We start from the raw sequence: 26,488 nt of genomic DNA, 5'->3' as shown, positions 1-26,488 counted from the left end.
TGCCCACGCTGCTGTGGATGCAGCCCGGGACACGGTTGGCTTTCTGGGCTGCCAGCGCACGGTGCCAGCTCATGGTGAGCTTCTCATCCACCAGCACTCCCAAGTCCTTTTCGTCAGGGCTGCTCTCCATCCATTCCCTGCCCATCAACCAGCACCAGTTATTAGGAGCCGGCAGCTCTACCATGGGCTCTGAACACAACAAGGAGCCTGGCAAATTGCTGCTACACTTTCACGCCGAATAAATCATCGATGTGCAATTCTCTGTGCTGTTTTGGGTGATGTCTGCAGTGAGTAGAGGCTGCTAGAAGAGGTTCCTGCATGCGAAAGGGTGCAGGAAGGTGCGCGGTGAAAAGAGCAGTCCAGCTACCGCTGCTTAAGGGGCATCAGTAACGTCGTATGGACTTTGCTCCGTTTCCCAGAAAACTGCCAAAATCTCGTGCCCGTTGTTGTGGGCACTCTCCATCCTGCATTGGGTCGGTCGGGGACGGCCTCCAGCATCAGCAGTATGTCCGTGTGCCACCGGGACAGGGTTGTGTGGGAAGAAGGCATGTATTGGAGAAATTCAGGCTCTCAACCCAAACTGGGAAGGTTTTGGTGTCGAGGTGCCGCAGTGTGTCGGGGACAGGTGGTGAAGAACACAAACGGTGGCACCAGCTGCAAACACCAGCGAGGTGATGGCCGTAGGGTTCTAACTGGGGATGATTGCGGTGGGCGACGGGGCCGGGAAACGGGGGGCCGGGTCTGCCGCGGGGGGAGGCTGGACCTCTCCTGGCAATTTGCCTTTGCAGGAACGGTGGTGTCAAGCGTTTTGCACATAGATGGTCACAGCCGTGGCCTGACATGGTGTTTTTCTTCGTGTGCTGAAACAAAGGTAGCTCCTGGCCTTCCGAATGGGAAGGTCAAGGGTAAGAAGGAAAACATCCGCCCCGAGCTGTTTTGCCTTAAAAATGGAAAGCAACCTTTTGTTTAAAATAATCGTCGGAGCCAGAGTTCTGCTCTGCGCCAGACCCTCTTTCAGAAACACGTACCTTTTTTGATCCGGTGTCAAAATACACATTTAAATAACGTGGGTTTATGTTTTTGCTGCCAGGACCTTTGCATTTGGAGTGTTTGATCCGTTATTTTTTATATACCATGTAAGTCTATTCAAATAGTCAAAAAAACACTTGCAATTTTCCTTCTCAATTTATCATTTTCAATACCCAACTCGGGGTGTGTATGCTGCAGCTGTTGGGTAATTTATCTAAAGCCTAAAGCTTAGTTCCCTTAGGCATATTCTATTTCTTAGTAACCATTCCCTATTTTCTAATAACAGATAGGACTGTTATTTCTTTACGGTCATTAGCCTGCATCTGGTCTGTAGAAGGGGATGTTCTGGGCTCAGCCGCGGGAGCAGTGGTATTTAGCATCCTCAGTAATGACCTGGGAGAGAAAAGAATTTGCAACATTGATTAAATGTACAGATGTCAAACCGGGAGCAGTTGCGTCTCGGTGGGAAACGGAGCAAAATTCGAGAAGATCTGGTGAGACAGCCCCGTCTGAACGGGGTAAATACGTGGAAGTGTGCCTGTGGTTCTGCGTGGTTTAATGTAAAGAAGAGTAGTTTTCAGCACTCAGGGAGTAGGTGGGTGTGCTGTGGAGGGAGGGAGGTGGGAAGGTGTGGGAGAGGACCATCCGAGTAGGAAAAACGGGGAGGGTGAGTATCCATGACTTTGGGAAATACTGATGCTCCAAGGAATGCGGGTGGCACTGGCAGCGTGCATCGCGAGATCGGCAGCCCTCTCTCTGCCTTCAGTCCGTTAAAAAAAAATATTTCTCACTCATTTTTACTTTTTTTTTTCACTATGCTGCTTTCGTCGCCAGGGCTGGCTATTTTTGCTCCTAAATCTTAACTGCCTCCATGCGATTGAGGCATCAATTATTGAAACCTGGAAAAAACAAAAGAGGAAAACGTAGCTGGGCAGTCTGGGTAGAACTTCAGAAACTGCGAGCTGAACCCAAAAACTTGATACCACTTGATGCTGTGGGGGTTATTTTTAATATTTTAAATAACAGGAGTTAGGTTACAGATAAAGTATGTGTGTTGGAAGGCATTGTCAATACAATGGGCAGTGTGACAATGTAATGTATGTAGTCAGCGCTGGAATTGGAATGAAGTTATGAGCTATTTTAAGTTAATAATTTGCATTTTGTTATATCTGAATTCGTGGTATCAAAAAAAGGTGCTTTATTTTTTGTTAGATAGGTAAAATATAGGAAGCATGGTTATATTAATGAATTCCATGGAAGCAGCCCATGCTTGCCTTCTATGTTTTCTTTTCTTGTGTGTTCTTGATCAAGTATTGTGTGTTATTTTAAAATGAAACATTTGAGGGCTTCAAAACGTTCCTTCTATCAATAACTTGTCACCTTGTTTGAATTTGTTGTCAGCGTTGGCACATAATCCATTAGTGACAGACACTGGGACAGTACCAGTACTAATTTTGGATCCAGATCAGTGATTTTCATTTATCTCACCTTGATTACAGTCATCTCCATAGTCATTGACCGGTGATTAATTTCAAATCACTTTGTAGCTTGCCCTTATTCAAAAAAACAGATATATAAAAATACATTTTTAAGACTGTGAATCATTTGATGGCAATGGTTAAAAATACATCTCTAAGCATGTTGGCAGAAGGATCGTGGGGTTTTGGAGGCTGCTTAGGGAAGTGGAAGATGCTAATGGTGTGAGTGAGGTCTTGGTGGCTGTGGGTGGATGCGGGTACAGATATCAATGTGTATATTAGGTATTTATCAGATGTATACATTAGATGTGTGTGTATAGAGATGTATATCTGTCAATATGTGGAGAGAGAGAGAGATGCAGATGGGCTTCCCTGTTGGGATGGGCCATATGGTCCACCCAAGCGTGGGAGACAGCTTGGGAGGTGCTGGGCATCATGAGTACGATGGTGGGACAACGGTCCTTCCTGCGCCCTAGCATGACCAGTAGCTTCATCCTTTCTCTTCGCCCTTCCCTTTCAGGCCCAGAAGAATGAGCGGGAGTCCATCAGGCAGAAGTTGGCTCTGGGCAGTTTCTTCGACGATGGCCCAGGACTTTATACCAGCTGCAGCAAGAGCGGCAAGCCCAGCCTCTCCTCCCGGTAAGCCAGGTGACCTCGCAGCCCAGAACCTCTTTGGAGGCTGAAAAGTGTGAGATGCCTCCAGTGGGAAGCCCTGAGACCTTCCCTTCAGAGGATCCCTCAGCTTTTACTTGCAACTGTATTCTTGAATTTTCCTTGTTTTAAAAGATCTTATGCTCTGAACCCAATAGTTGCCTGTTATGTAAATAATTGTAAATAATATGCTAAAATATTAGGATAAAACTGTATAGCAGAGTTATTTAGATGCTTGGAGGATAAAGGAAATGAGCTGAATTTTCTGGAGTTAGATTTCCTTTTGGTTTCCACTTAGGATCTCTGCCCCTAACTTGGGCAGACTGAGAACGGTGGTGGAAGTATCACAAACGCACAACTGGAGTCATTCTTGTGAAAATAGTTGACTATTTTGTTTTCCAAGGAGTTCTTTACGTTGAGTTGCAAAACATTGAGAGTTTTGGTGTCCGAATGCCTGGTTTAATGCCAGATGTCCATGTGTGAAGCAGGACAGGGCTCGAGGATGGTCCCATGGTCCCACCAGCCCTGGAGGTGGTTGGTGAAAAACCACGAGTTTGCGAAAGCACATCTTGCTTCCGTGGCTCGGGAGGTGGCAGCCCCTCGGAAGCAGATCCGATGCCAGTAGCTCACCCTGCGGGAGCGGGCAGGGCTGTGATTGATCTCATGCATAGAAAGCACCTGAGAATGGAAAAAATGAGCTTTAAGGTGGCTCCTCACCTCCCCCCCACCTCCACATACTCCACGCAGGCTCTGCTCACTGGGCACAGCACCGTCCCTGGGGCTGACATGTTGCGTGGCGCGGATTCATAGATTCATAGATTTCTAGGTTGGAAAAGACCTTAGAGATCATCGAGTCCAACCATCCCTAATCCCCATTAAACCATATCCCTAAGTAGTTCATCCACCCTATTCTTAAACACATCCAGGGATGGGGACTCAACCACCTCCCTGGGCATCCTATTCCAGTGGCTGACAACCCTTTCAGAGAAGAAATACTTCCTAACATCCAACCTGAATCTCCCCTGACTAAGCTTATGCCTATTTCCTCTTGTTCTATCACCCATCACTAATGTAAAGAGCCCTTCCCCCACCTCCCCACCATCTTTTCTCAAGTATTTGTAGGCTGTAATCAGGTCTCCCCTCAGCCTCCTCTTCTCCAGGCTAAACAGCCCCAACTCCCTCAGCCTCTCCTCATAAGTTTTATTTTCCAGCCCCTTGACCAGTTTAGTCACCCTTCACTTATTCCCATTTTTAACATTTCTACATCAAACATACTCCTGAAAGGCTGGTTTATAGATGCAGCTGCCAGGAGTAACCTGTGGCACTTGGAAAGCATCAAACACTTCCCACGTTGGGAGTGAAGATGTACCTGTTGCCATGGTGTGGGAGAGGAAAAAAAGTCTTAGAGAGGCATAAAACCAGGAGGAATACTGTTGTTACACCGGAGAGGTACAATTGTGAAATTAAATTGAGCTGCGAGTCGTTTGAAAGGGAAAACAGTTTTGCTCTGTGTAGTTACAGCTAAACCAGGAGCCGCTATCTCGTAATTACAGCGCGGGTCTAATTAACGCCACGCGGCAGGGCTTGGCAGCTGTGCCACCAGAAATTACCAGCTGTACCTCAACGCTTTGGTGCCTCGTTAATATTTATAATCCAGGCCAAGCGTTAGTGCCGCGCGTTACGGAACCTTCCCGGCACCGCTGCTCTCCGTTTTGTGCTTCTGTATGAAATAAAACTGCGCTTGCGTGCGAAATGAATGCCAGAGCATCAGTTGATGGGTTTCAGGTGTTGGGGTCATGCTCTTGAAAGGGGTGGGAGTTGCAGACCTGCATTTTTGCTCTTGCTCTGCGGTGCGATTCGAAGCCGAGTCAAGGATGCGTCCACCACGGCTTAAAAGTTCGTATAGAATCATAGAGTCATGGAGTGGTTTGGGTTGGAAGGGACCTCAAAGATCATCTAGTTCCAACCCCCCTGCCACAGGCAGGGACACCCTCCGCTACACCAGGTTGCCCAAAGCCTCATCCAACCCGGCCTTGAACACTTCCAGGGATGGGGCATCTCCCACCGCTCTGGGAAAGCTGCTCCAGGGTTTCACCATCCTCATGGTGAAAAAATTTTAATTATTAATGCTGTATCTATTTTATGGTAATAATAAATAGGAAATTCCACTAAAATAAATGGAAATTTGCTGTCTGTAAGTACTGATAGAAGTCCCCTGCATTGGGAATTAGGAATAACAGGCAGCAGAATGTGGTGGAGGGCTCGCCCCACCTTCAACGGGTAGCGATGGAGTATGACGCGCTGAGAAGGCTGGTAGAGTTAATCCCAGAAATCTCTAGTTTCTGGGATTGATTTTAATGAATTTGGAAGACGTGGAAAGCCTGAGCAGATTTTATAGGAGGCAAACGGGCCTGACCCTGCTGTCAGGTGGGCGAATGGTCCCGGAGAGCCTGGGGTGCGTGGGCTCAGCGGGTGGGCACGGAGCTGCTCTGCGATGTGGGTGTCAACAGGGGCTTTCACAGACCCCCTCTTATCCAAAGTATCTGTTCCCATGTTTGCTCTTGGAGGCTGGTCGGAGCAGAGGGAGCCGTGGGGTCCACCTGGAGCTTGGGGTGCCATGCTTTCCGGGGGGCATCAGCCACCTCCGGGAGAACGTGCGTTACGTGGCCAGCAGTGGCTTTGGGCAAAAACCACTGTTTGAGCCAAAGAAGTGCTTTGCCCTGTCTCAGCCTGCGCTGGGATGCCCCTGCCCTGAGCCACCACATCTGGAAAAAATCAGTCCTGGGGAGGTGAATTTGGGTGGCCTTAACCTGGTCGAACTGGGTGATGGTGGGGAGGGTTTGGGAAACACCATAACCATCTCCTGTGGTACAGTGGAGTCTCCTGGCCACAAACAGGCTTCTCATCCTTCTGAATAAATAGTCTCAATCGTTAACATGATTTTTTTTTTGTGTCTCATTTATATATTTTGTATATTTACACATTTATCATTTGTATATTTACATAGAATGTAACTTTCTGTTCTTTTTATGGAGTATTTTATTTAATGTAACAGTATAGCCACCCGAGACGACAAAAGCTCTGTGGTGTCTGGGTAATTCTGAAGTTCATCAATAGATGGTGGTAGAACATTGCTGTTACGGTGCCACCGAGTTTCCAGTCCCACGTTGAGCTGCCGCTCAGAATCGGCAGCGCTGGGCGGCAGCGGGAGCTGGTGGTCCTGGCTCAGCTCTTGGGTGGGGGATGACCAACTTCTTGGGAAAAAGTGAAAGTGTTTATGTTTTTCTGAGGTCCATACAAAACCAGGACAACAGCATCCTTTCAGAACGTCAGCGACTCGTGGCTGGCGTTGCTCGGCATCATGCCCATCGGCGCGGCAGGGAGAGCCGCGGGGTGCCGGCAGCGGAGCCGGCGCGAGGGGGCTGCGGTGTCACCTCTCCCTTTGCCCCTCCGCAGATTACAAAGTGGGATGAACCTGCAGATTTGCTTCGTGAACGACAGCGGCAGCGACAAGGACAGCGACGCCGACGACAGCAAGACAGAAACCAGCCTGGACACGCCGTTGTCGCCCATGGTAGGTCTGAGAACTCATCCCGTAGAGGCTCTGGAGTGTGGAAGCCATGGAGCCATCCCTAATGGAAGCTGATAAAGAGCTGATCCTATTAAAATAGCAACGCTAAACCCCAGAGCAGCATCTCTGGCCATCAATAGAAGAAATGCAAGATGCTGAGGGGCCGATAGCAGATTGCCCTGGGCTGGTACAAAGCTGCTGCAGAGCAGACGCCTTCGTGTGAAAGCATTCCTTCTTCCTTCCTTCCTCCCTTTCTTTCTGGCTCTGATAATTATCAGGGCAGTAATGGATGTGATGCGGTATCAGCTCCCACCAGCTTTCCTCTCCTCTCTGATTTCCTTTGTGAATGTAACACGAAGGCCCCAGATGTTTTCCTCCAGCTTAACCAGTCAGTCCCTTCAACACCCATTGATCTGGTTGACTCCTCTTTCCATTTGAAGTGCTCGAGTTGCTATTAATAGTCACAGGAGCCTCTCAGGGAATTACTCGGTTTTTTAAAGATAATCTTGTGGATTAAAATTAAAAAAAAAAATCTGTGCTCTTCACCCTTTCTGTAGAAGTGATACCTCTTGGAAGTGTACAAAAATATTTTAAGTTAACAGTGAATTTCTTTGCTGCGGCACAGCTGGGGCGACGGTGCTGTAACGGCTGCCTGTCTCCTTCTCTAGAGCAAGCAGAGCTCGTCCTACTCCGACAGAGACACGACAGAGGAAGAGTCAGAGTCCCTCGACGACATGGACTTCCTCACCAGGCAAAAGAAACTCCAAGCTGAAGCCAAAATGGCCTTGGCTATGGCAAAGCCCATGGCCAAAATGCAGGTTGAGGTGGAAAAGCAGAACAGGAAGAAGTCGCCGGTAGCGGATCTTGTAAGTGGGGGTGGTGGAGTGGCATGGGGCGGGGGGTAACATCAACCCTTTTGTTTGTCGAGACGCGCACACCGGCCGGCGGTGCTGGTAGACATGCAGAGGAGTGGTGAAGATAGGGACCATCCATCAGGAGTTGAAGGGTCAACATGGGTTGTCTTAGCGGGGTGGAGGCAAGGGATGAGATTACAAAGCGTGAAGGTTGTTTCTGCCTCAAGACTGGCAACAACACGATGCTGCTCATCCTTAAGGCGTAGTCTGCTCAGCCTATCTCATCCTGAGCTGGAGCATTCCTGCCTTGGAATAGTCCTCGCCATGGCCCTCGCCTCCCCTTGCATCAATCCACCACTGATGCTGGTAGACCTGAAGACTTGGGTCAAACGTTGCGTAGATGTTTCACCTCATTTTGGTACTCTCTGTGTGGTCCTTGTGAGCGGGGGACGCCCCCAATGCAAACCGCCGCTGTTCGGGAATACAAATAATTGGGAGAAAACAGTAAAAAGTTGTCAATTTCTTTTCAGCTGCCACATATGCCTCATATAAGTGAATGCCTGATGAAGAGGAGTTTAAAACCCACTGATCTAAGAGACATGACTATCGGGCAGCTACAAGTGATAGTCAATGATCTCCACTCACAGATAGAAAGTAAGTGACTCTTGTTTAATTATTCTTCGCTATGTCCCGTTTGATTAAGAGCAGTTCTCCAGGATACGTGCAGAAATGTTGATATGAGTTTATGGAAGAGGCACACCGCAGAAGCTGGAGATGGAGTTCTCTCCAGATTTATCTCCTTCAGCATTTTTCTTTCCTCGTTTCAGTTTCTCCTAAAGCGCTCGCTCAGCTCCGTAAGAGAGGAGGGTTGTGGCATTGTGCCAGCACCCAATGCCCTGCTCGTAACTCAAAACCTGGTCAGTTGATTGAAAATAGTCTTGGGACATCTGCCTGTCCTGCAAGCAGGTGCCATTCATGGCTTTATGGCTGCGTCTTCATGTGATGCTCTGCCATGGTGTCAAGACCATCCATGAGTGGAGACATCCTCCAGTTTAGCAAACGTCCCGGGGTAGATCCGCTCCCCAGCTAACATGATGCCATGCAGCCCCTCAACACGTTTCATGGGTCTGTGCGTTTGCCCACAGGGACAGTGCCCCACCACCTCACCTTTGCTCTCTCCAAAAGATCAAGGGTTTTCTTCCCCCAAGGGAGCTCTGTCTTCCAAGTACTTAATTAATTAATTAATTAAACTTTTGGGGATAGACTGGTCAAAGCTGGTGGCTTTTGACCAAGGTCAAAAGAAGGTTGGTTGGAAGCTGCTGGGCTGCTCCTTCCCTACTGGCGTTGGTTGCTTGGCGTCCCTGCTGGGATCAGCCCTGCTGAGGGTGCAGAGCTGCGCCGTTGAGTCGTGATCTCTTTCTTTTGTGCTGCAAAGGCAAAAAAAAAACCCCAAAACACTCATTAATTAGCCTCACTTTAGAAAGCACCCAAGTCTCGGAGCGTGGGTGTGAACATCATTCACGCTGAGCTTGCTTACCAAGCTGGAGAGGCCTCAAACCAGTATAACGATATTTAAGGACTCTAAACAGCAGCCCTGACAGTGGGTGATGGGCAGGTTCAGCCCTCAGGGGTTCATTTTTCACATGGTCCTTTTTGTTTTCTGTTTCTTCCCCACGCTTTGGCACAGCCCTGAGCAAGAGTCCAGTGTCACAAACATCCCTCTGGGGCAGAGGGACCAGCTTGGACAGTAACCCCAAACCAGGATGGGTGTGCGGCAGGTCTGCATCACCGCAGGGAATCCAAAAAACTAAACCCAAGGCTGCTCAGCCGCTTTCTGCAGCCTCTTTCTTGCTCAGGGCTGTTGCCCACCAGCACTGAGAAGCTCATCTTCATTTTTGCTGCTGCGTTGAGTTGTTTCAAGAGGGGAACCACTTGTGTGCAGGGCGAGGGGTTTATGGTTGATCCCAGAAAGCAGAAAATTCTCTGTGCCTCTTCCCAGCATCGTGTGTGTCCTCTGGGAAGGTCCCTCCTGGTCCTCCGCACCAGCTGAAGTGTAAGGTGGTGGGAAGGATGATGTCCCTTGGGACATCCCCAACTCACCCCCTTTCTCCCCGGTGCCAGGCTTGAACGAGGAGCTGGTGCAGCTGCTGCTCATTCGGGACGAGCTGCACACGGAGCAGGACGCGATGCTGGTGGACATCGAGGATCTGACCAGGTGAAGGAGGCTCCTCGGGGTATTTCTCTCTCCTCGCAGGTCCCGGCTCGCCAACGGCAGCGTGTAGGGGTTTTCTTTTAGCGGGATTTCGGTGCTAAAAGCTTTTGCCATCAAAGGTAAGGGCTGAGCAGGGCGCTGCGCTCTCCTCCGAAACGAGAAATCGGGGCACTCGGGTTCTGGAGACCAGCAGCTTTCAAGAGCTCCCCAAAGGAGTCACTGGAATATTAACGTTCAATAGCTGATAAAACGGAAAAGCCTCGCAGAATAGAGGGGGGGTTTCCTAAAGGACTCCATCTCCCGGGCAGCAAAGCTTAAGAGACATTTTCCTTTGAGATCCCGAGTGGTGCGCTGCAGAAATATTGATTTCTTATTGAAAGCTTTGGGGAAAAAAATGAGCTGAACAAGAAGGTGCGCTGGTTCTTGTCCCCGGGACATGGGGTTATTGCCCCAGGACCGCGGTTTCGGAACTGAAATGATTTTAAAACGTGATGCTGCGTAGCAGGTGGCCGAGATTTGATGGTGAGGGGTTGGGATGTCAGGGGGCCGGTGGCCCCGGGGGCGAGCAGGCAGGTGGGCACTTCTAGGTCTGGCGAGACACCGTCGCTGCTTCCCTTAACGAAGAGCCAGCGATGAAGAGGGGGATTTGGGATGAGGGTCGGAGCCGGGTCAGTGGGCAAACGCCGACACCACCCTGCAGCTTCCTCCTGTGCTTCGGGAAACGCTTTGCTTCCTAAATGCAATTAAGGGCGGTTTAGTGAAACTGAATTTCACTAAATTAATGGAATTAATTCGAGAGGCTGGTTGCCATGGGGGGGGGGCTGTGGTGCGTGGCGGGAAGCACCGGCTGTGCCCATCCCGGCGTTGTTTGGGGGCGAACGTGCCGAGCATCGCCCGGGAGGGCAGGAGATGATCCCAGCCCTGGCTGGGTGTCTGCTCGGGGGGGTTCCTCCTCCCCTTGGCGCGGGGAATAAACGCAGCATCTTTCCTTCTCTCCCCCCCCCACCCCAACTCCAGACACGCTGAAAGTCAGCAGAAGCACATGGCAGAGAAGATGCCAGCAAAATGAGCCCCGGGAGCCCCCGGAGCGGAGCTGGAGCGAGACTTCATTTTTGCTTCTGTGTGTGTCCGAGCGCTGGCATCCGCGGTGGCGCACGAGAAAACCAGTGTTAGTCATTGACCATGTCCGAAGCTTATGTCCGGTGATTGGCCTCTGCTTCTTAATTTATTTTAATTTTTTACTCGTGCCACTAAATATCAGGCATTTTAATAATATTATTACAAAAAAAAAAAAAAATGTACAGTACTTATAACATTATAAATCATGGGTGAGAAGAGAGGGTAGTTTAACTTTATTTTTGTTCGTTTAGAGATTTTTTTTTTTCAGTTGAACGATATTTTACCATTGACTACTTTTTTATTCTTCACTGTAGTTTTAAAATAAAGAAACTGTACTTGACGGTGCTATACAAGTCAAAAAAAAAAAGAAATACATGCCTGCCTCGTAGTGAAGTTGTAGCTTTCAGTAATATGTATATTTTAATCAGTTTTCAACATTTTGTGAATGTTGACTACCTGACGTTCATTTTTAGATGTGCTATTAACATTCGGTTGGATTCAGAGAGTTAACTTGAAAGTTTTATGTATAAATATGTAAAATAAAAATTTAAAAAATTGTTTCATATGATACGTCTTTTTGTTGCCAAGTGGTTGACTTTGGTGACGCACCGGTAATGAGTTCCTCGAACTAACTGTGCAATTCCTCATTTGTCATCACCAGAAAGAGCCTTTTTTTTTTTTCTTTTTTTTTTTTCAGATCACATAAAATTATGGTGAGAAGACAGGATTTTTGTAAAGTTATTTATTTGTAAATTCATAATGTACATATGACATGGACTTCAGAGATTCTTACATAATAACATTCACTGGGCCCTAATATTGTGACTATTAGAATCAGCAGGCACAAACTGTAGATGTTGGGGTTTTTTTTTACATATATATATATTTTATTGTCTAGGCTAAATATTTAAATGACTCACCAATGTCAGAAATTAAAGAAAAATCCATGTTAAAAATCTAAGCAGCATATTAAATGTAATATATCTGGTAATTACTCACCTCTTTCCCAGTTGGTGACCGGTTCCACCGGCTCAGCGCTGGTTGTGTCCTACCCCTGCGTACGGGAGGAGGGACACGGGGGGACTGGTGGGTCTGTCTCCATCCCTCATTTATTTGATTTAATGCTGGAAGAGCTTGGCCATCCCTTCTGGAGGCTGCCGGGCCATACCGTGTGTCTTGCACACTTTTTATATTTTAATTCTTTTGTCCTCGGGGGCAAATTCATCTTAGTGAAGGGCCTGGCTAATGATTTATTCAGGGTGTTTTCAGAAAAGCATGAGCTGCGTTAAAATTTTATCCCCTGCCAAGAATGTATTTTATAAAATGACTTTTTTTTTTTTTTTTTTCCCACCCCCTTCTTTTTGCAGAAAGTGGAGGTTTGAGCAGCGCCCGCCCTCGGCAGGGTTTGGTGGGCTGGGAGGGTGGTGCATTAACTTCAGGTTGTTTTTCCTTTCCCAGGAGTTTCTCCAGGGGTTTTCCAGCGGACAGTCCTGTCCCACAGCCCCCGTGGGGGACCGTGTCCCATATCCCCGAGCAGGGAGCTGTGCCTGTCCCCAGCTTTTGCAGAAAGATGCTGGGATGTGTTAGGCTGGACACGCTCGCCTGCAGACCAGGGATGATGTAAAGTCTTATTTTGCCTTTTTTTTTCTTAAATCTATGCAGGAAAAAAAATATATATTGGAGGTGTCAGCTTCCCTGTAGCTCTTGGTTGGCTCCAAAACTGGCCTGGCGGGGCGCGGAGCTGGTGCCTCGGTCAGAAGCGGCTGTTGAGGTGTCGGAGAGGTGCCAGCTGCTGCATTTAAAGCATGAACAGCAAAAGCCCCAAATCCAAAACCTCTTAGCTTTTAAAAAAATGAAAAAATAAAAGCAAGAAAGCCCCCAGGTGCTCCGCAGCACCCCCCCGGTGTCATCCCCAGCATCACCCTGGCCAGGGTCCGGCTTGCGGGGCAGTGGGATGAGGCTGGAGTTTCATTCCCTTGCAAAGTGCCTTTAACTGGCTGAAGAGAGCTAGTTATTCCCATCACCTGCCACTGGTTTTCCCCCCCTTCCATCCTTAGGGGATTGGGTTTGTTTGGGTTTTTTCCTGGGTAACTGCATCTCCTTGGTTCTGTGTGCCGTGTTCCGAGGTGTCGTGCTGGTGTGTATGATGGCGATGCTGTGGAATTAATGGATTAAATGATGATTTTGAAAGAGAACGGTGTCGAGTGGTTTCTGAGCTACTGCTGTCACCCTGTCGCGGACAATATATATTTTGTCACCTATTTCTGCCTATCAGTCCCACTTTTTGAGGCTCCTGTATCCTCCAGGGTGGGTTTTGGGTTCCTCCACCCCTGGCCCCCACCAAACATGACCCACCTCGCACAGGATGCCCAATGTTGCAGTATTTTCCTTCCACCCAAGGGGAAAAGCACCTCCCGAGACTAGAAGTCACCCAAAATACCTGATGCCATCAGCAAAAACCCCCACCTGCCCTGCAGCTGCACGGGGCGATGGGGCTGGGGGGGGTCCCACGAGCTCCCTGCTTCGCCCAGCCTGCCACCTGCCCTGCACCAGCAAATTCTCTGTATCCCTGGGGAATAGCTGCATGTCGCAGCGTGGGATTTTTGGGAACGCCATCCCTTAGGGGGAATTTGGGGGTTTTGGTCTGCCTTGTTTGTTTTTTTTTTCCTTCTTTTTTTTTTTTTTTTTTTGATGCTTTTCTTCCATGCATGGGGCGTTTACACGGTTCCGCTTGAGACTCCCAGTATCGGTATCGTAACTCCGGAGCTGAATTCCCCGAAGGAGACTCCCAGGGCTCTCGGTCTTTCACGGGATGAGCTCAGCAGGGACAGTAAAAAAGCAGCTTCTGTTATGACAGCAGGGATCAGGAGTCAGCATCCGACCCCTGGGTACCCGAAGCAGCTCCCGTGCCATGGCCCGCGGGGCACCGCAGGCAGCAAAATAACTGTTACCAAGAGAGGAAAAACGATGGAAATTGCTACAAACTAAAGAAAGGTGGGGGGAAAAGAAATGTGCTCATTGGGAGAAAACATTCAAAGGGCTAAAAAGGCAAAGGACAGCGCAGGGATGCATTGGATGGACTGGGGCAGGTCAGTGTCCGCCAGCGTTAGCTGCTGGGCAGGGAAGGACCTGCTCCTGGTGTGCCGTGTCCTGTCCCCATCGGCACACCATTCCTCAGCCAACCCCTTCCAGCTCGGGGGCAAAATCTTGCTTTTCCTTGCCTATGTCCAGCTGATCTCACAACACAATGTTTCTTAATTTTTTTGAGACTTATCTCTTGGTCCTAAACTCACCTGTGGTTGAGAAGCATGAAATGTTACATTTTAAAAAAAGAAAAAAAATCATTCTGATGTCCGTTGGGAACAGAGCCGTGCTTTAGGAGCCAGATGCTTCCTCTCGGGCAAACCTTGCAACTTGGGTTCCACTTTTATTTGTTTTCTCCCTTTTTTTCTGAATGCATCCAGCAGCTCCTGGCCATGGAGGAGCAGCACGTGGGCAGGTACCACCATGAACTGTGAGCACATAAAGCCACAGCAGCGCATACACATGGCCTTTTACTTTTCTTATTCATCTTTTAAAGGACAAGCCCTAAGGCACTAAGGAGAACGAAGCCATGTATGGATTCAGAGGAGAGGGGCTGGTGGGACACAACACCATGCTTGCTGCCTGCGAGGTCCCAGCTCGCTCCAAGATGTTCCCTGCTGCCTTGCTCACCCTCTAGGAAGGGTATTTGGCACGAAGGCTCTGGGTTTTTGCTCTTCAAAGCAGCCCCGAGGGAGGCTCGGCTCCACAGAGGGCATCCCCAAGGAAAAGCCGTCGGGGGATGCTTACGGTCCGCACTCGTTTCCCTGCAGAAGCCTACGCCTGCTCCCAAGGAGTTTCTCTTCCTTCTTATTGTAAAGCAAAGCGAAACCCATGTGTGCGGAACCCTTTGTGCTCCTCCCACGTCCCGGAGGTGAGCAGGGACATCCTGCACACCAGGCAGGGTCACCTGCACCAAAGCCATGGGCTGCTTCACCAGCAAAGTCTTGTGCCACAGCAGCTTTTCTCGCTCGCTCGGTAGGATTAGACCTTCCCTCTTCACTGATCCCAACCATCAGCTCCTTCTTGGTGGTAAAATATTATTTTTAAAAGTCTCTTGACTGTGGAAAGGGAAAAAAAAAAAAATGATGCAAAATAAATGATCCTGGTTCTGGGTGATGCAAGAGGCATCACAGCCTCTTCTAATTCCTGACTTGTAGTATTTGATGCCAAATTGGGACCGTGGATGGAATGCCGACGGAGCGATCGCCGTGAAAGCCCGGCAGCAGAGCCCGGCCGCCGCACCCGCCTCAGCTTCCTGACCACACCACGTTTGGGGAAGGAACGTGCCTGCAAAAGGAAAGTGAAATAGCTCTGGCTGCATGAAAAAAGGGAATTGCAGGGTTTCACGTGGATCTCCTGAGCTGGCAGGCGTTTCCAGGCAGCCGGCTCAGCGCTCCTCCGTCAGCAAAACTGCCGTGGAGGAGGAGGAGGAGGTTTTCCACCAGCACACCCAGATGCTCATCCTCGGGCTTTGCGATGGAGCCGGCACCCTGAGCTCTCCTGAGCCCGTGGAAATGAGGGATGATTCTGCCAAACAGGACAGCACGGCCCGACCTGCTCCATGGCTGTCACCGGCGCTTCTTCTTCACTTTCTTTGCACTGGGCAAAGTGCAGCTCCCCACCTTTGCTGGCAGGTTCCTGGGACCCAACGGGAGTCTCCTCGGAGCAATCACACGGGCCTCGGGAAAAGAACTGGGAATAGCTCACATATAATTGTATGGCCTCAAACAGTTTAAATGTGGTGTTTCTTCCATGCTGTAATCAAATCAAATCCAGAAATTTCTATTTGGACTATTTGAAAATCAAACCAAAATGCGTTACATCTACATAAAATCCAAAATTGAATCTCAGTCTCTCTAGGTGACCCTTATTTTTGCCCATTGACCACATGCCGTGAGCAGAGCTACAGCCCCAGCCCCAGCCCAGCCAGGGGGCAGACGCTGGACTCGGGACCGTTGGCTTTCATTTGCCAACGCAGAAGCCGGGGCTATCCCTGCCATAGCCACCCCGGGAGGGTCCACAGGCTGGGCTGAGCCCATCCAGCAGCACCCAGCCCCATGGCCAGCTGGCCCCCAGCACCAGCCGCCTCCCCCATCCCACAGCAGATATCTCTGGGAATGACTCATGTCCCAGCTGGTGGTGATTAAATAAACCAACTTTTTTCTGTGATGGCTTTCACATGGCATTCGTTAGGATTCAAACCTGTTTAATGCTTCCCAGTCTTTCCACATGGGCACGGCAAAGCCCTCCTCCTCTGCGCACCGGGAATGCTGCCACCCAAACGCCCCTGATCCATGCACTTTTGCAATCCTTCTCCTTTTTGTTTCTGAGGATGAGGCAATCTGTAATTTGAAATCGGAGCAGCTGCTGTAAATATCTTTAATGTCCTCTTTCCAGATGATTTTAAGAGCTGAAGGCTGCTTTGCCTGCGAGATCATAGAATCATAGAATGGTTTGGGTTGGAAGGGACCTCAAAGATCATCTAGTTCCAACCCCTCTGCCATGGGCAGGGACACCCTCCAGTACACCAGGTTGCCCAAAATGGTCACCTTCCCCATGGAATTGGCAAACGGAGCAAGTTAGTCCGTGTACTTCCACAATGTTCCATCAGGAATTACTGCTCACACAGAGGGCATCAGTTATCCTGAGACTCTAGTAAACGTACAAGCATACATGAGCTGGGTGCTCTTTTTTCCCCAAATAACTGGAGAAAACCCCTCTGTTTCCCAGCACCTGTTACGAGCAGGGCCTGCCCTTATCCGACCTGCTGGGACTTCATCTCCAGGATCTGCTAAAATATGAATAATCTTTCAACTAACGATGCTATTACTTATTCTATGTAGTTATGATACCGCAAGTCGGAAGTTGAATGGCACTTGCTTACACATGTAATCCTTACTTTACTCCAGTGTGTAACCCTTACTCCTGCAAGCACATCAGCTGCTCCAGTCACTCCCAGTGACCATGGCAGGGTCCGGGCTGTCCCTGCCCATCCCTCCAGCACCTGCTGCCTCCACCTGGCAGACAAAACACCATTCTGTGATGCCACAAGTGCTGAGGTTCACCCCATGGAGAGACATTATTTTCTTCTAATAATTGCTCTAATGGAAACAACTGGTCCCTTTCCCATCTTTCCCACCAAGCCCTAGGGGCTATAATCTCCTTTCCATCAGGGCTTCATTTCATTGAGTCTATTTTTTTTTTTTTATGATCACCAAGGTATATATAAAAAAAAATTAAATGTGTCCCTGTGTAGAAACTACCTGCCAGGAGAGCTTCCTTCGCCCCGCTGCAAAATCCTGGGCAGAGCATTCCCTGGGGAGGAACGGGGGCTCCAGTAACTCCTCCCAAATACATGTTCTTGGGACTGGAGCTTGGGTCCCTCTCTCGTCGGGGAACACTCTAGCCATGAGTCATGCCAGCAGCTCTCTGGGTATCCCCAAGCCCTCGAGACTCTGCCCGGAGGCTCTCGGTCAGTATTCTCGGGTAGTGAATCATCAGCTGGCTCAGCACCAAAAACACAGGCACTTTCGCTCTCCTGCTTCTTCAGGATGGGGCGAAGGGTCGGATCCATCATTGACGTGACTCAGGTAATCACGTTGCACCAAAGCAACGTGAAAAATCATCGTGCTGATGCATCTCCTGGTCAACCAATATGGAGGCTCCTGGTTTTTTAACTTGGGTGCATCACCCCTGCCGGGTGAAACGGTGAATACAAAAGCAACGAGAGAGCAAAACTAGAGGGTGTTTTTTTTTTTCTTTCTCCCAGCACAGGTGCCCTCCTGCGTGCCCATCAGGGCACCAGATTTGGCATCCGAGCTTTTGGCTTTTGCACCCGCGGACAGGAGTTAGAAGGGCCGGCTGAAAGAAAGAACGATAAAAAAAGCACCCAGAGATGAGAAACGCTGCAGTGGGTGGAAACAGAAAGTGAGAACGAAAGCGGGACGGTGGCAAGTGCCAGCAGCCTGGGAGCTCCCTCCCCACACACGAAACCACAGGCACTGCCAGCACCAGTCCCGTTACTCACCGAGGCGTTTTCAGGGCTAAGGGGGCAGAAAAGAGAAGGAGACAAAGGAGGATGCCACGGTGGTCCTGAGGTCCCAGGGTGATGGGCAGGAGAGGCCCCGCCGCTCCGTGCTCCGGCGAGAGAGCAGGGGATGAACGTGGGACCTCATCCCATGGCACCCACCCCTCCGCCCTGCAGCACCATCCAGCCTTGTGAAGGTCCTCACAGGCGCCTTTTGTTTCTGTCAAGGTCATGAAACTTTCAAAGAAAACCCACAGGGCTGATGGAGAGTTTTACCCACATCACCAGCCCAATTTCTGTGGGTAAGGGTTTCTGGCGCTTGCCCATATCTCTCATTTTCTGCAAAACATCACAAGCTGAACACAGCAATCCCGTAGTGTGACAGTGCTGAGACTGGTGTCAAAGTTCCTCCAACAGAAAGTTCTGCGGCTAACCTTGCGGTAAACGCAGCTGGCTCATGGTGGGGGAAAAAAATCAGCTCCTAGATCCACTTGAAAAATCTGCTGAAAACAATTTGGGGTAAAAAAGCATAACTCCTGTCTCAGGCATACACTGATTTAGGAAAAAAAAACCCCTTCCTTTCTCCCCATGTTCTAGGATGCTCTTCAAGCAATCCTCCCATTTTCATTGTGAGAAGTTACCTGTCCAAAATATAACCATTCAAAACACCCGTGTGCTTTTTAGGGAGCCACGGCACCCATCCAGCAGCCACCACCAGCTCCATCCCTTTCCCAAAAAAAGGCTGTACCCGGAATGTGGCTTCAAGCTTTGGAGCAGAGCCTGCAAATAACACCTGCTGAATTTGGGGGTCCCCCAGTCCAGCTGGCACCTAAGGACCCAGCTGCCAGGCTGTCACCTGAGAGCTGACGGCCACGAACTCGTGGTGAAGAGCAGAGATGCTGCAGCACACGGTGGGGTCATGGGGAAAACCACCCAAAATCCAGCAATGGCTGGAAGAGGGAAGAGCCAGGAGGTGCAGGGGATTGAGGCAGGATTTTATGGGGTTTGGTGCTCCGATTGCTGGTGTGGGAAAGGCACATTGACTCAGAAATAACATTTAATTACATGACTTTAGCTTTTAAATCAATGAAACTTCAGCACACGCTCCCAGTTACGTATTTCAGGGGATTCCTTCATGAATCAGCAGCCAAAAAAAACCCACCAGGCGAGTTTTAAGTCCTTGCTTTCCCGTTTTACAGAGCCAGCAGTTGCCAGCACAAATCAGAAGCAATGCTTCTGTCCGTGAGGCTATTTTGGTGAGATACCTGACCTCGGATCTTCCGAAAAAAATTTATCCAGGAGCAAAAGAATGATCCATGATCAATCCTCCGTACGTTCCGAGAGCAGTAAATGGTATAAAAATTAGTTTTATTTACTGAAGTATCCTGAAATCTTATTCCACGTGACATTTCCCAGTTCTTTTTATGTAGCAACTATCTAAAATGAACTGTCAGCCTTTGATATAATCATACTGCAGCTTTAATTTTTATGTAATTACTGCATAATTGTGTATATATATAATTATTGCATAATTATATATAATTATAATTACAGGGAATAGGACCCTCTTACAAATAACCCATCTTTTCCCACCAAAGATATGTTACAAGTTGATACATGACCTTCACGAAGGGTTGGGGAGCTGGCCTGCTAACGGCAAAAATTCATGTAATTTGGCATGTTCCAGGAGGAATAACATCCCTTACCAGCCGTTTCACCGCAGCACGCAGCTGGTGATGGAGAGGACAGCGTGAGATGTTCATGGCTCTTCATACGTAGCTTATCTCTGAAGGCAAGGTGATCTTCATGTAGCTTGGACTTTGAGAGCAACCATGAAGACAAAAATTCGGTTGCTAGTTGTCAGAGGGGAGAGCAGGCAAGCCAAGACTGAAACAAAAGGTCAGCACATTGTTTCCAGGAACCTCCTGGTTTTTTAGAATAGTGTGACTGGAGAAGGTCTGATTTCTCATCACTCGCATCTACTGTCCTCAAAACTAAACTGAAGCGAGGGGGTTTGGGGTTTTGGATTTTTTCTAATTGAGTTTCTTTATTATTATTGTTTTTCCTTTCTTTTTCAAATAGGATTTGTAAGTATTGTTTTGGTTGAGTGCAGCGTAGCCAAGAACACAGTTTCACCCAGTTTTGACTACAACAATGTCACAGTTTTGTGGCCAGTCCCAGAATGGTTCTTATTTTTCTCTGGAGGCTAATTTCAGCAAGAGCAATTTATGGTCGAAATAAAGCCAGTGGAATTACATTTTCTCGTGTAGAATCGTACATCTTCTAACAGTTTTAATAGACCACAGTATGCAATTACTACACTGTATTTCCAGATGTTTACCTGCTACATCCCTATCTTTGTTGCTTTAATAACAAATGCATCGCTGTGTAACCCTTCGTTTCCCTGATGAGATGGGTACCTGAGGTCAGGACACCAAACACAGTAAAAAGGACGTGGAATTCTCAATTTCAAAAGATCTTGCTTTTCGCTTGTGGATGCTACTGACATAGAAAATATTATTATGTCTAACTCCCAAAAATAATATTAATATTAGACGTCAGGCTGCATAAAATCATTAAGAAACATCAAAGCTCAGCCCATGTAAGGGGGCGTGTAAGGCAGGAAGATGACTATTGCCTGGGACATATAAGTTAATATCTTACACTTCTCTTTGAGACGAATCTCAGTAAAAAGTGCCTTACACAAGAGTGCCCTCGCATTCAGTCCACGACCAAAATGCAATTGCAGTTGGGTGGAGAATACAGATAAGGCACAATTCGAGCAAAAGGAGTAGAAACCAGCCAGGCTCACCTCACCACCCATCCACAAACCAGCACAACCACTGTGTTACACCATGTTCAGCATCTGCCCCGGGGACTCACACTGCAGGACCTGTGGGGTGGCTCCTCGGGGGAGATTTGGAGTTGCAGAGTGTGATTACAAGTGCTGGAGCTTCAGCAGGTCTCCAGATCTATCGTCTCTGATCCTGCAATAGGTGTACAAGGATCTTCAGCAGCCCAGCATGGTAAGGACTCCAGTTTCAGATGCTATCAGGAAAATAAACGAGTGGTGACAAAGGTATCATTTGCGAGTGGTTCTTTATAGAGAATTGAGAAAAAGCTTCCTATTTGTAAAACAGCAAACGTAGCAGCATTCAATTATTTCTTCTTCTACCAGGAAAAAACTTACGCATCAGTATTAGGATATATTCCATTTTATCAGCAAATTAAACCCACGCTGTGTTACCTAACCGTTGGGCTGAGGGAGCTCTGACCCAGAAAACATTTCTGCTCTGGGGACACCTGTGCAACAACAGGACGTTCCTTGCAAATTATTTGTGAGCCATGTATCAAAAGAGAGAGAAATTACATGAAGAAAGCAAAATACAGCTCAAAGTTTTGCATAAAATGGAATCAGAGGTGTCCCACTTGTGTAGCCTGTATTTTACAGCTGGGGGCTGCTGGGGAGTCCTTAGGGGTGAATTTCCCCAGGAAGAAGGTGTCCCTGCCCATGGCAGGGGGGTTGGAACTAGATGATCTTGAAGATCCCTTCCAACCCAGACCAGTCTATGATTTTATGGTTGAAGATGCTCTTGCCACCCCAGCCAGCCTTCCGCAGCCTATGTTGGACACCCTCTAGCCCCAGTTGTTCCCCCATCTCACTGCCCCAGGTCACAAAGAAATCTCTCCGGGAGTTGGGACTCAGCAGCAGGAAGGGAAGTCCTCCCTCCTGGCCCATGGTGCACAAAAGCCCATTGAGAAGAGGCACCTCTCAGCACAGCTTCCCTTGAGATAATTGTTCTGTGCACAACGCTTATCCAATAGCCGTTGCATTCAGAGACCTCTGAAGGCACTTGAGCTAAATATTCCTCCTTTTGGACAAAGAACCCTAATTAATTTCCCAATACATGCCAAAGTGCAGCTCAGGAATGCCATAAACCAGAAGCTGTTGTCCAAATTGTGGGTCAGCGCCCTGTCTGAGGAGAAACCTCACACCCTATGACTGAGCATTGGGCAAAGAAACCTGGAAAGCCAAACCGAAGCCTTTTCAAGAACACGTGTGCAAGCGTATGCCGAAGGTCTCTTTCACTTCTGTGTCAGAAAAGAAAATGAAAAGTCTCTTACACAAAAGATAAAAACCACAACCTACCGACTAGTGCATAAATGGAAAACACACCGCGAAATTGGAAAATTATGCAGCGCTACTATTCTAGCAAAGTCAGTCTCTAGACACACCACAACCTTCTTATGGGAAACAAGATGTCAATTAAAATAAAAAGAATCTGAAAACACAATATAAAACTCTTGATTCATCCTGCTCCCTTCTGAGCCGAGAGCAAAATTCCCGTTGACTTCACAGCAGCCCCGATGAATAGAAAAGTTTTCTCCAGCCTTTTGGCCAGGCTGAGAACAGCCACGTGCAATAGGAACTAATATCGAAATATTTGGCGATTGTACCGAGTATATCATCAACAAAAAGCAAGTTTCCAGGTAGGTTTTAACGAATTTTCATTAATGACGTCTCAACATTTTTGATAACAAAGGATGGAATGGAAAAGACTTATCTATGTGCCATACACAGAAAAAAAGCTAATTGTGTGTCATACACGTACTTTGAGTCATTCTGATGTTTCTCTAAGCTCGCTGCGTGCAGAGGGAATGGAATCACGGAATGGTTTGGGTTGGAAGGGACCTCACAGACCATCCAGTTCCAACCCCCCCTGCCATGGGCAGGGACACCTTCCACTACACCAGGTTGCCCAAAGCCCCATCCAACCTGGCCTTGAACACTTCCAGGGATGGGGCAGCCACAACTTCTCTGGACAACCTGTTCCAGTGCCTCCCAGGCTGGAACGGGGTCCCGAGCAGCAGACTGGTGCGCCCAGCGCCGCATCTGCCCCGCAGCCCCTCCGCCGGGCGCCCCCCACCCCCGCCCCGAGCGCCGGGATTCCCGGCGGGCGGCAGCCCCGCCGCTCTCGGGATGACTGCTGGCTGCCCCCCGCTGCTGGAAAGGAAAGGAGAAGAGGGGGAACTCCCGCTCCCGCCGCCCCTATAAAAGCCGTCGCCGTCCCGCCGCCGCCATCCCGCTCCCTCGGCAGCGCCATGGAGCGGCGCGGCGCGGGCAGCGGGAGCGGCGGGCGGGCAGCGCCCCCTGGCGCCGTGCGCCGGAACTGCAGGCAGCGCGCCCTCGGGCTGGCACTGGCACTGGCGCTGGCATTGGTGCTGCCCGCCCCAGCCCGGGCGCTGCCGCCGCCGCCGCCTCCCCGCCAGCGCCTCGCCGAAGGGCTGAGCCGCTCCCGGGAGCTGCTGGAAGCCGCCAACGCCTCTCTGCACCGGCTGAAGGTCTGTGAGGGGGCCGGGGGGGCGGCTTGGGGAGGGGGCATGGGCAGGAGGTGATGGGGCGGTGAGGGAACCCAGGAGGGTGGTGATGGGTTGGTGAGGGTGTGCAGGCAGTGATGAGGCAGTGAGGGTACCCAGAAAGGCAGCGATGGGTTGAGGAGGGTACCCAGGTGGGTGGTGATGGGCAGTGAAGGTACCCAGAAGGGTTGTGATGGGCAGTGAAGGTACCCAGGTGAGTGGTGATGGGTTGGTGAGGGTACCCAGAAGGGGAATGATGGGTTGGTGAGGGTACGCAGAAGGGTGGTGATGGGCAGTGAGGGTACCCAGAAGGGCAGTGATGGGCAGTGAGCGTACCCAGAAGGGCAGCAGTGGGTTGGTGAGGGTACCCAGGTGGGCAGTGATGGGTTGGTGAGGGTACCCAGGTGTGCAGATGCTCTCTATAGACTCCCTTTCAGACTCTATACCTGATCTCCACTTTCATGGCCTCTCTGACCAGCCCGTTAGGATGGGGATTTGCTCCAGGGGCTTTCTCAACCCTCATCCGCTGACCCCCGCAGAAACACGCACACCATTCCGGCAGCCGATTTGAGCTTTTTCATTTTTGAACACACGTTCTGTAAGGCCACAGCAGAGCTGGCTCAGGAAATAACCTCCTCCCACCTTTGCCATGTTCCCATGTTGTCGCTGGTGTTGTTGGCTCAGTGCCATAGCACCTCTCCCCGCTAAAGCCCCCTGGCAGTAGTGCCAAGGGGATTATTTTTTTTTTTTTTTTGGCTCAGTTCCCCACTATTGTGCAATCTTCATCTGAGAGAACCGCAAAAAAACCCCACTGCTAGCTCGGTGTGTTGTGCCACACTCGCAGTGGGTCAGTGTTCAGTGTCTGTGCGGAGGGTATTTGCTATTTTTCACTTTCTAAGGGACACTTTCCATCGGAAACTATAGCGACGTAAAGTTCTCGATAGAATAATGTAAAGTAACGGGGGCAGTGCGATTCGCGACGACATCGCAAACAAATCGGGGCCAAGCCTGAGCTTATTCCCATTAAGCACAACTGCCTCCTGCATTTCAGTGTCTCCATTTGCCAGCTCTCGTGTTTGACCACAGCCCTCCCACAGCCTCGTTTCTCAGATTCAGCTACGCACAGACAGCTGTGATGCATCACGTATTGCTGGGTCTATTGACACATATATATATATATATGGTACCATGAAGCTGAGTCAACGACCCTTTCTTATTCCCTTTTTAACACAGGAGCTCGGCACCTTTGGATTCGAATGTACCCTTGAAGAGGTTGATCTTGAAGATATCACTAAGAATCAAATCAACACAATAAAAGCTTGCACATTCGAGGATCCAGGGGTAAAAAAAAATGAAAAAAAAAAAAATCAAGTTTCAGCATCATTTTTTCATGGAACAGCCATCTAATTCACACTTCCACAAAATCACCGTGTCTCATTTCTTCTTTAATTTGCAGACTGGAAACTGCCCGGCCCTGGAAAGATCTACTTTTGATACGGTAAATTGCAAGTTTCCCAAAAGAACTCCTCCTTTTGCTGCTTGTACGTTTAAAGCATTTAACAACGGATTCCTGCGTTTCCTAATAATCCTGACTTTTGCAGGGTAAATGCCTGCAGGGCATCTATGAGGATCTGAGTGCCTACAGGGCAGCACTGAAGAACCTCAAAGATCAAAATGTGCTGACAACTATTGATGAAATGATGAAAGTAAGTATTTCGATCTCCTTCCTTCCTAATATTTCTGTCTTAAAACTGAGTTTTCGGTCCAGCGTGCTCTGTTCTGTAGTCAGTCAAAAAGTGACCTTTCCTCAACCTGGTAATTTAAAAAATTGCCTGTTACTGTTTTTCCTAGAAGATACTTGATTCTTACGAATTATGATGTATCTGGCTTCATATTTTTGCCTTGCTGATATGGTCAACACATCAGGATTGAGATGTCTGGCTCCTTAGCAGCCCTCCTTCTTTCACACCGCTCCGCTTTCTCAAGGAGATGTGGTACAGGATTTTTCTACCAATTCCTACAGACCTGCTGAGAACCCAAAAACAGAGTAAAAGATAGAGTAAAAGGAACATAGCTCTATTTCTCTTCCAAATACTGCAACATAATACACATGGTATACCGCACATGAAACAGGATGTATGAATTTTGATAAATATCATTAGTGAGTACAGGGAATAGCTGTTGAAAGCTTGCTTGTTTGTTTAACAAAAGCTAATTTTAAAAAAAATGTTAATGGCCTTTGTATTGACACAGCATCTCCTGACAGCCTCGAGATTTTGGCCAGGGGTAGATGAACCCACACTGAGGGGTCACTAGCCAAAGCTGCCTGTAGGCTTATTATTAAAAGAGCATCTTTATTCCTGGGCAGAAAGAGCCTTTGTGCATTTTTGTCCCTTTGTGCAAAAAAGGGACATTTTTGTCTCAAGGAAAGTACAGCTGCACATCCTAAATCTATTAATTACATCATTAAATATAATTATCATCATAAATACAATAAATCATCAAATTTTTCATTTATGAGAATACATTCTTATTTTTAAGACTTATCACTTATCGCTCAGGAGATGAAAAATCTAAAGAGCTGTTTTAGCCATTTTCTGGCAATAGTATTTTTTTTTTTTTTAATCTCTCTACCTCTTCCCAGGCCCTGAAGAGCAGCAGCAGGAGCGTGTCGCAGCCGGCGGCGGGGCTGACCTCCTTCCAGGAGAGGATGAGGCTGTGCAGCATCCTTCACGCCTTCCGCATCCGCACGGTCACCATCAACAGGATGATGAGCTACCTCACCTCTCCGGAGAGCTCCATGTGAGCGCCCAGCCCTCTGGCCTTTCGGGTGTAAATTGGACCTAAGGCTGTTTTGAAGAAAAAAAAAAAAATCAGAGTCAATACCCTGGTTGGAGGCTTTTTTAGGAACCGAGCGCATAGTGTTTCCCAGAGTTTCTTGTAAATCGTTTTTTAGTGAGCTGTTGTCAGTGCCTTTTAAGCTACCATGTTAAAACTTTTAAATTTCTAGAAAATAAGCTACATCGTAGTACCAAAACGTTCTCAAATCACCACTCAACTGTAATTTGTCTTAGCTGGTTTATTTATTCAGCTGTAATTTTCAGA

The 26,488-nt window shown here is 48.6% G+C and overlaps 2 protein-coding genes across 9 annotated transcripts in view; both read left to right on the top strand.

Annotated features, from left to right (window-relative positions):
• Window positions 1-10,864, top strand: part of SCHIP1 (schwannomin interacting protein 1) — a 130,351-nt gene extending 119,487 nt beyond the window's left edge. For 6 of the 8 annotated variants that reach the window (XM_086618566.1, XM_086618573.1, XM_086618571.1 and 3 more), the window contains 6 exons: window positions 3,028-3,146; window positions 6,615-6,732; window positions 7,398-7,595; window positions 8,114-8,237; window positions 9,705-9,798; window positions 10,813-10,864. In XM_086618566.1, coding sequence (XP_086474692.1) covers window positions 3,028-3,146; window positions 6,615-6,732; window positions 7,398-7,595; window positions 8,114-8,237; window positions 9,705-9,798; window positions 10,813-10,864 — 705 coding nt within the window. The remainder of the gene's footprint in view (window positions 1-3,027; window positions 3,147-6,614; window positions 6,733-7,397; window positions 7,596-8,113; window positions 8,238-9,704; window positions 9,799-10,812) is intronic. The other 2 variants (XM_086618570.1, XM_086618572.1) reach the window with 2 other exon arrangements.
• Window positions 10,865-23,128: 12,264 nt separating this feature from the next.
• Window positions 23,129-26,189, top strand: IL12A (interleukin 12A). The gene is made up of 5 exons (XM_086618702.1): window positions 23,129-23,368; window positions 24,617-24,724; window positions 24,840-24,881; window positions 24,985-25,089; window positions 26,028-26,189. The coding sequence occupies exons 1-5, from the start codon at window positions 23,129-23,131 to the stop codon at window positions 26,187-26,189; spliced, it is 657 nt and encodes a 218-aa protein (XP_086474828.1).
• Window positions 26,190-26,488: the final 299 nt, after the last annotated feature.

This window comes from Tauraco erythrolophus, chromosome 11 (assembly GCF_009769465.1).
Source record: "Tauraco erythrolophus isolate bTauEry1 chromosome 11, bTauEry1.pri, whole genome shotgun sequence".
In the NCBI taxonomy this organism is placed as follows: domain Eukaryota; kingdom Metazoa; phylum Chordata; class Aves; order Musophagiformes; family Musophagidae; genus Tauraco; species Tauraco erythrolophus.
The sequence above is the reverse complement of the archived record's forward strand: the minus strand, read 5'-3'. Positions and strand labels throughout refer to the sequence as shown.

Excerpts from the sequence above, each read along its gene's own strand:
- IL12A (XM_086618702.1), top strand. The coding sequence starts at position 23,129 with ATGGAGCGGCGCGGCGCGGGCAGCGGGAGCGGCGGGCGGGCAGCGCCC. Across the intron at positions 23,369-24,616 it reads CCTCTCTGCACCGGCTGAAG|GAGCTCGGCACCTTTGGATT; the intron begins GTCTGTGAGGGG and ends TTTTTAACACAG. Across the intron at positions 24,882-24,984 it reads AAAGATCTACTTTTGATACG|GGTAAATGCCTGCAGGGCAT; the intron begins GTAAATTGCAAG and ends TGACTTTTGCAG.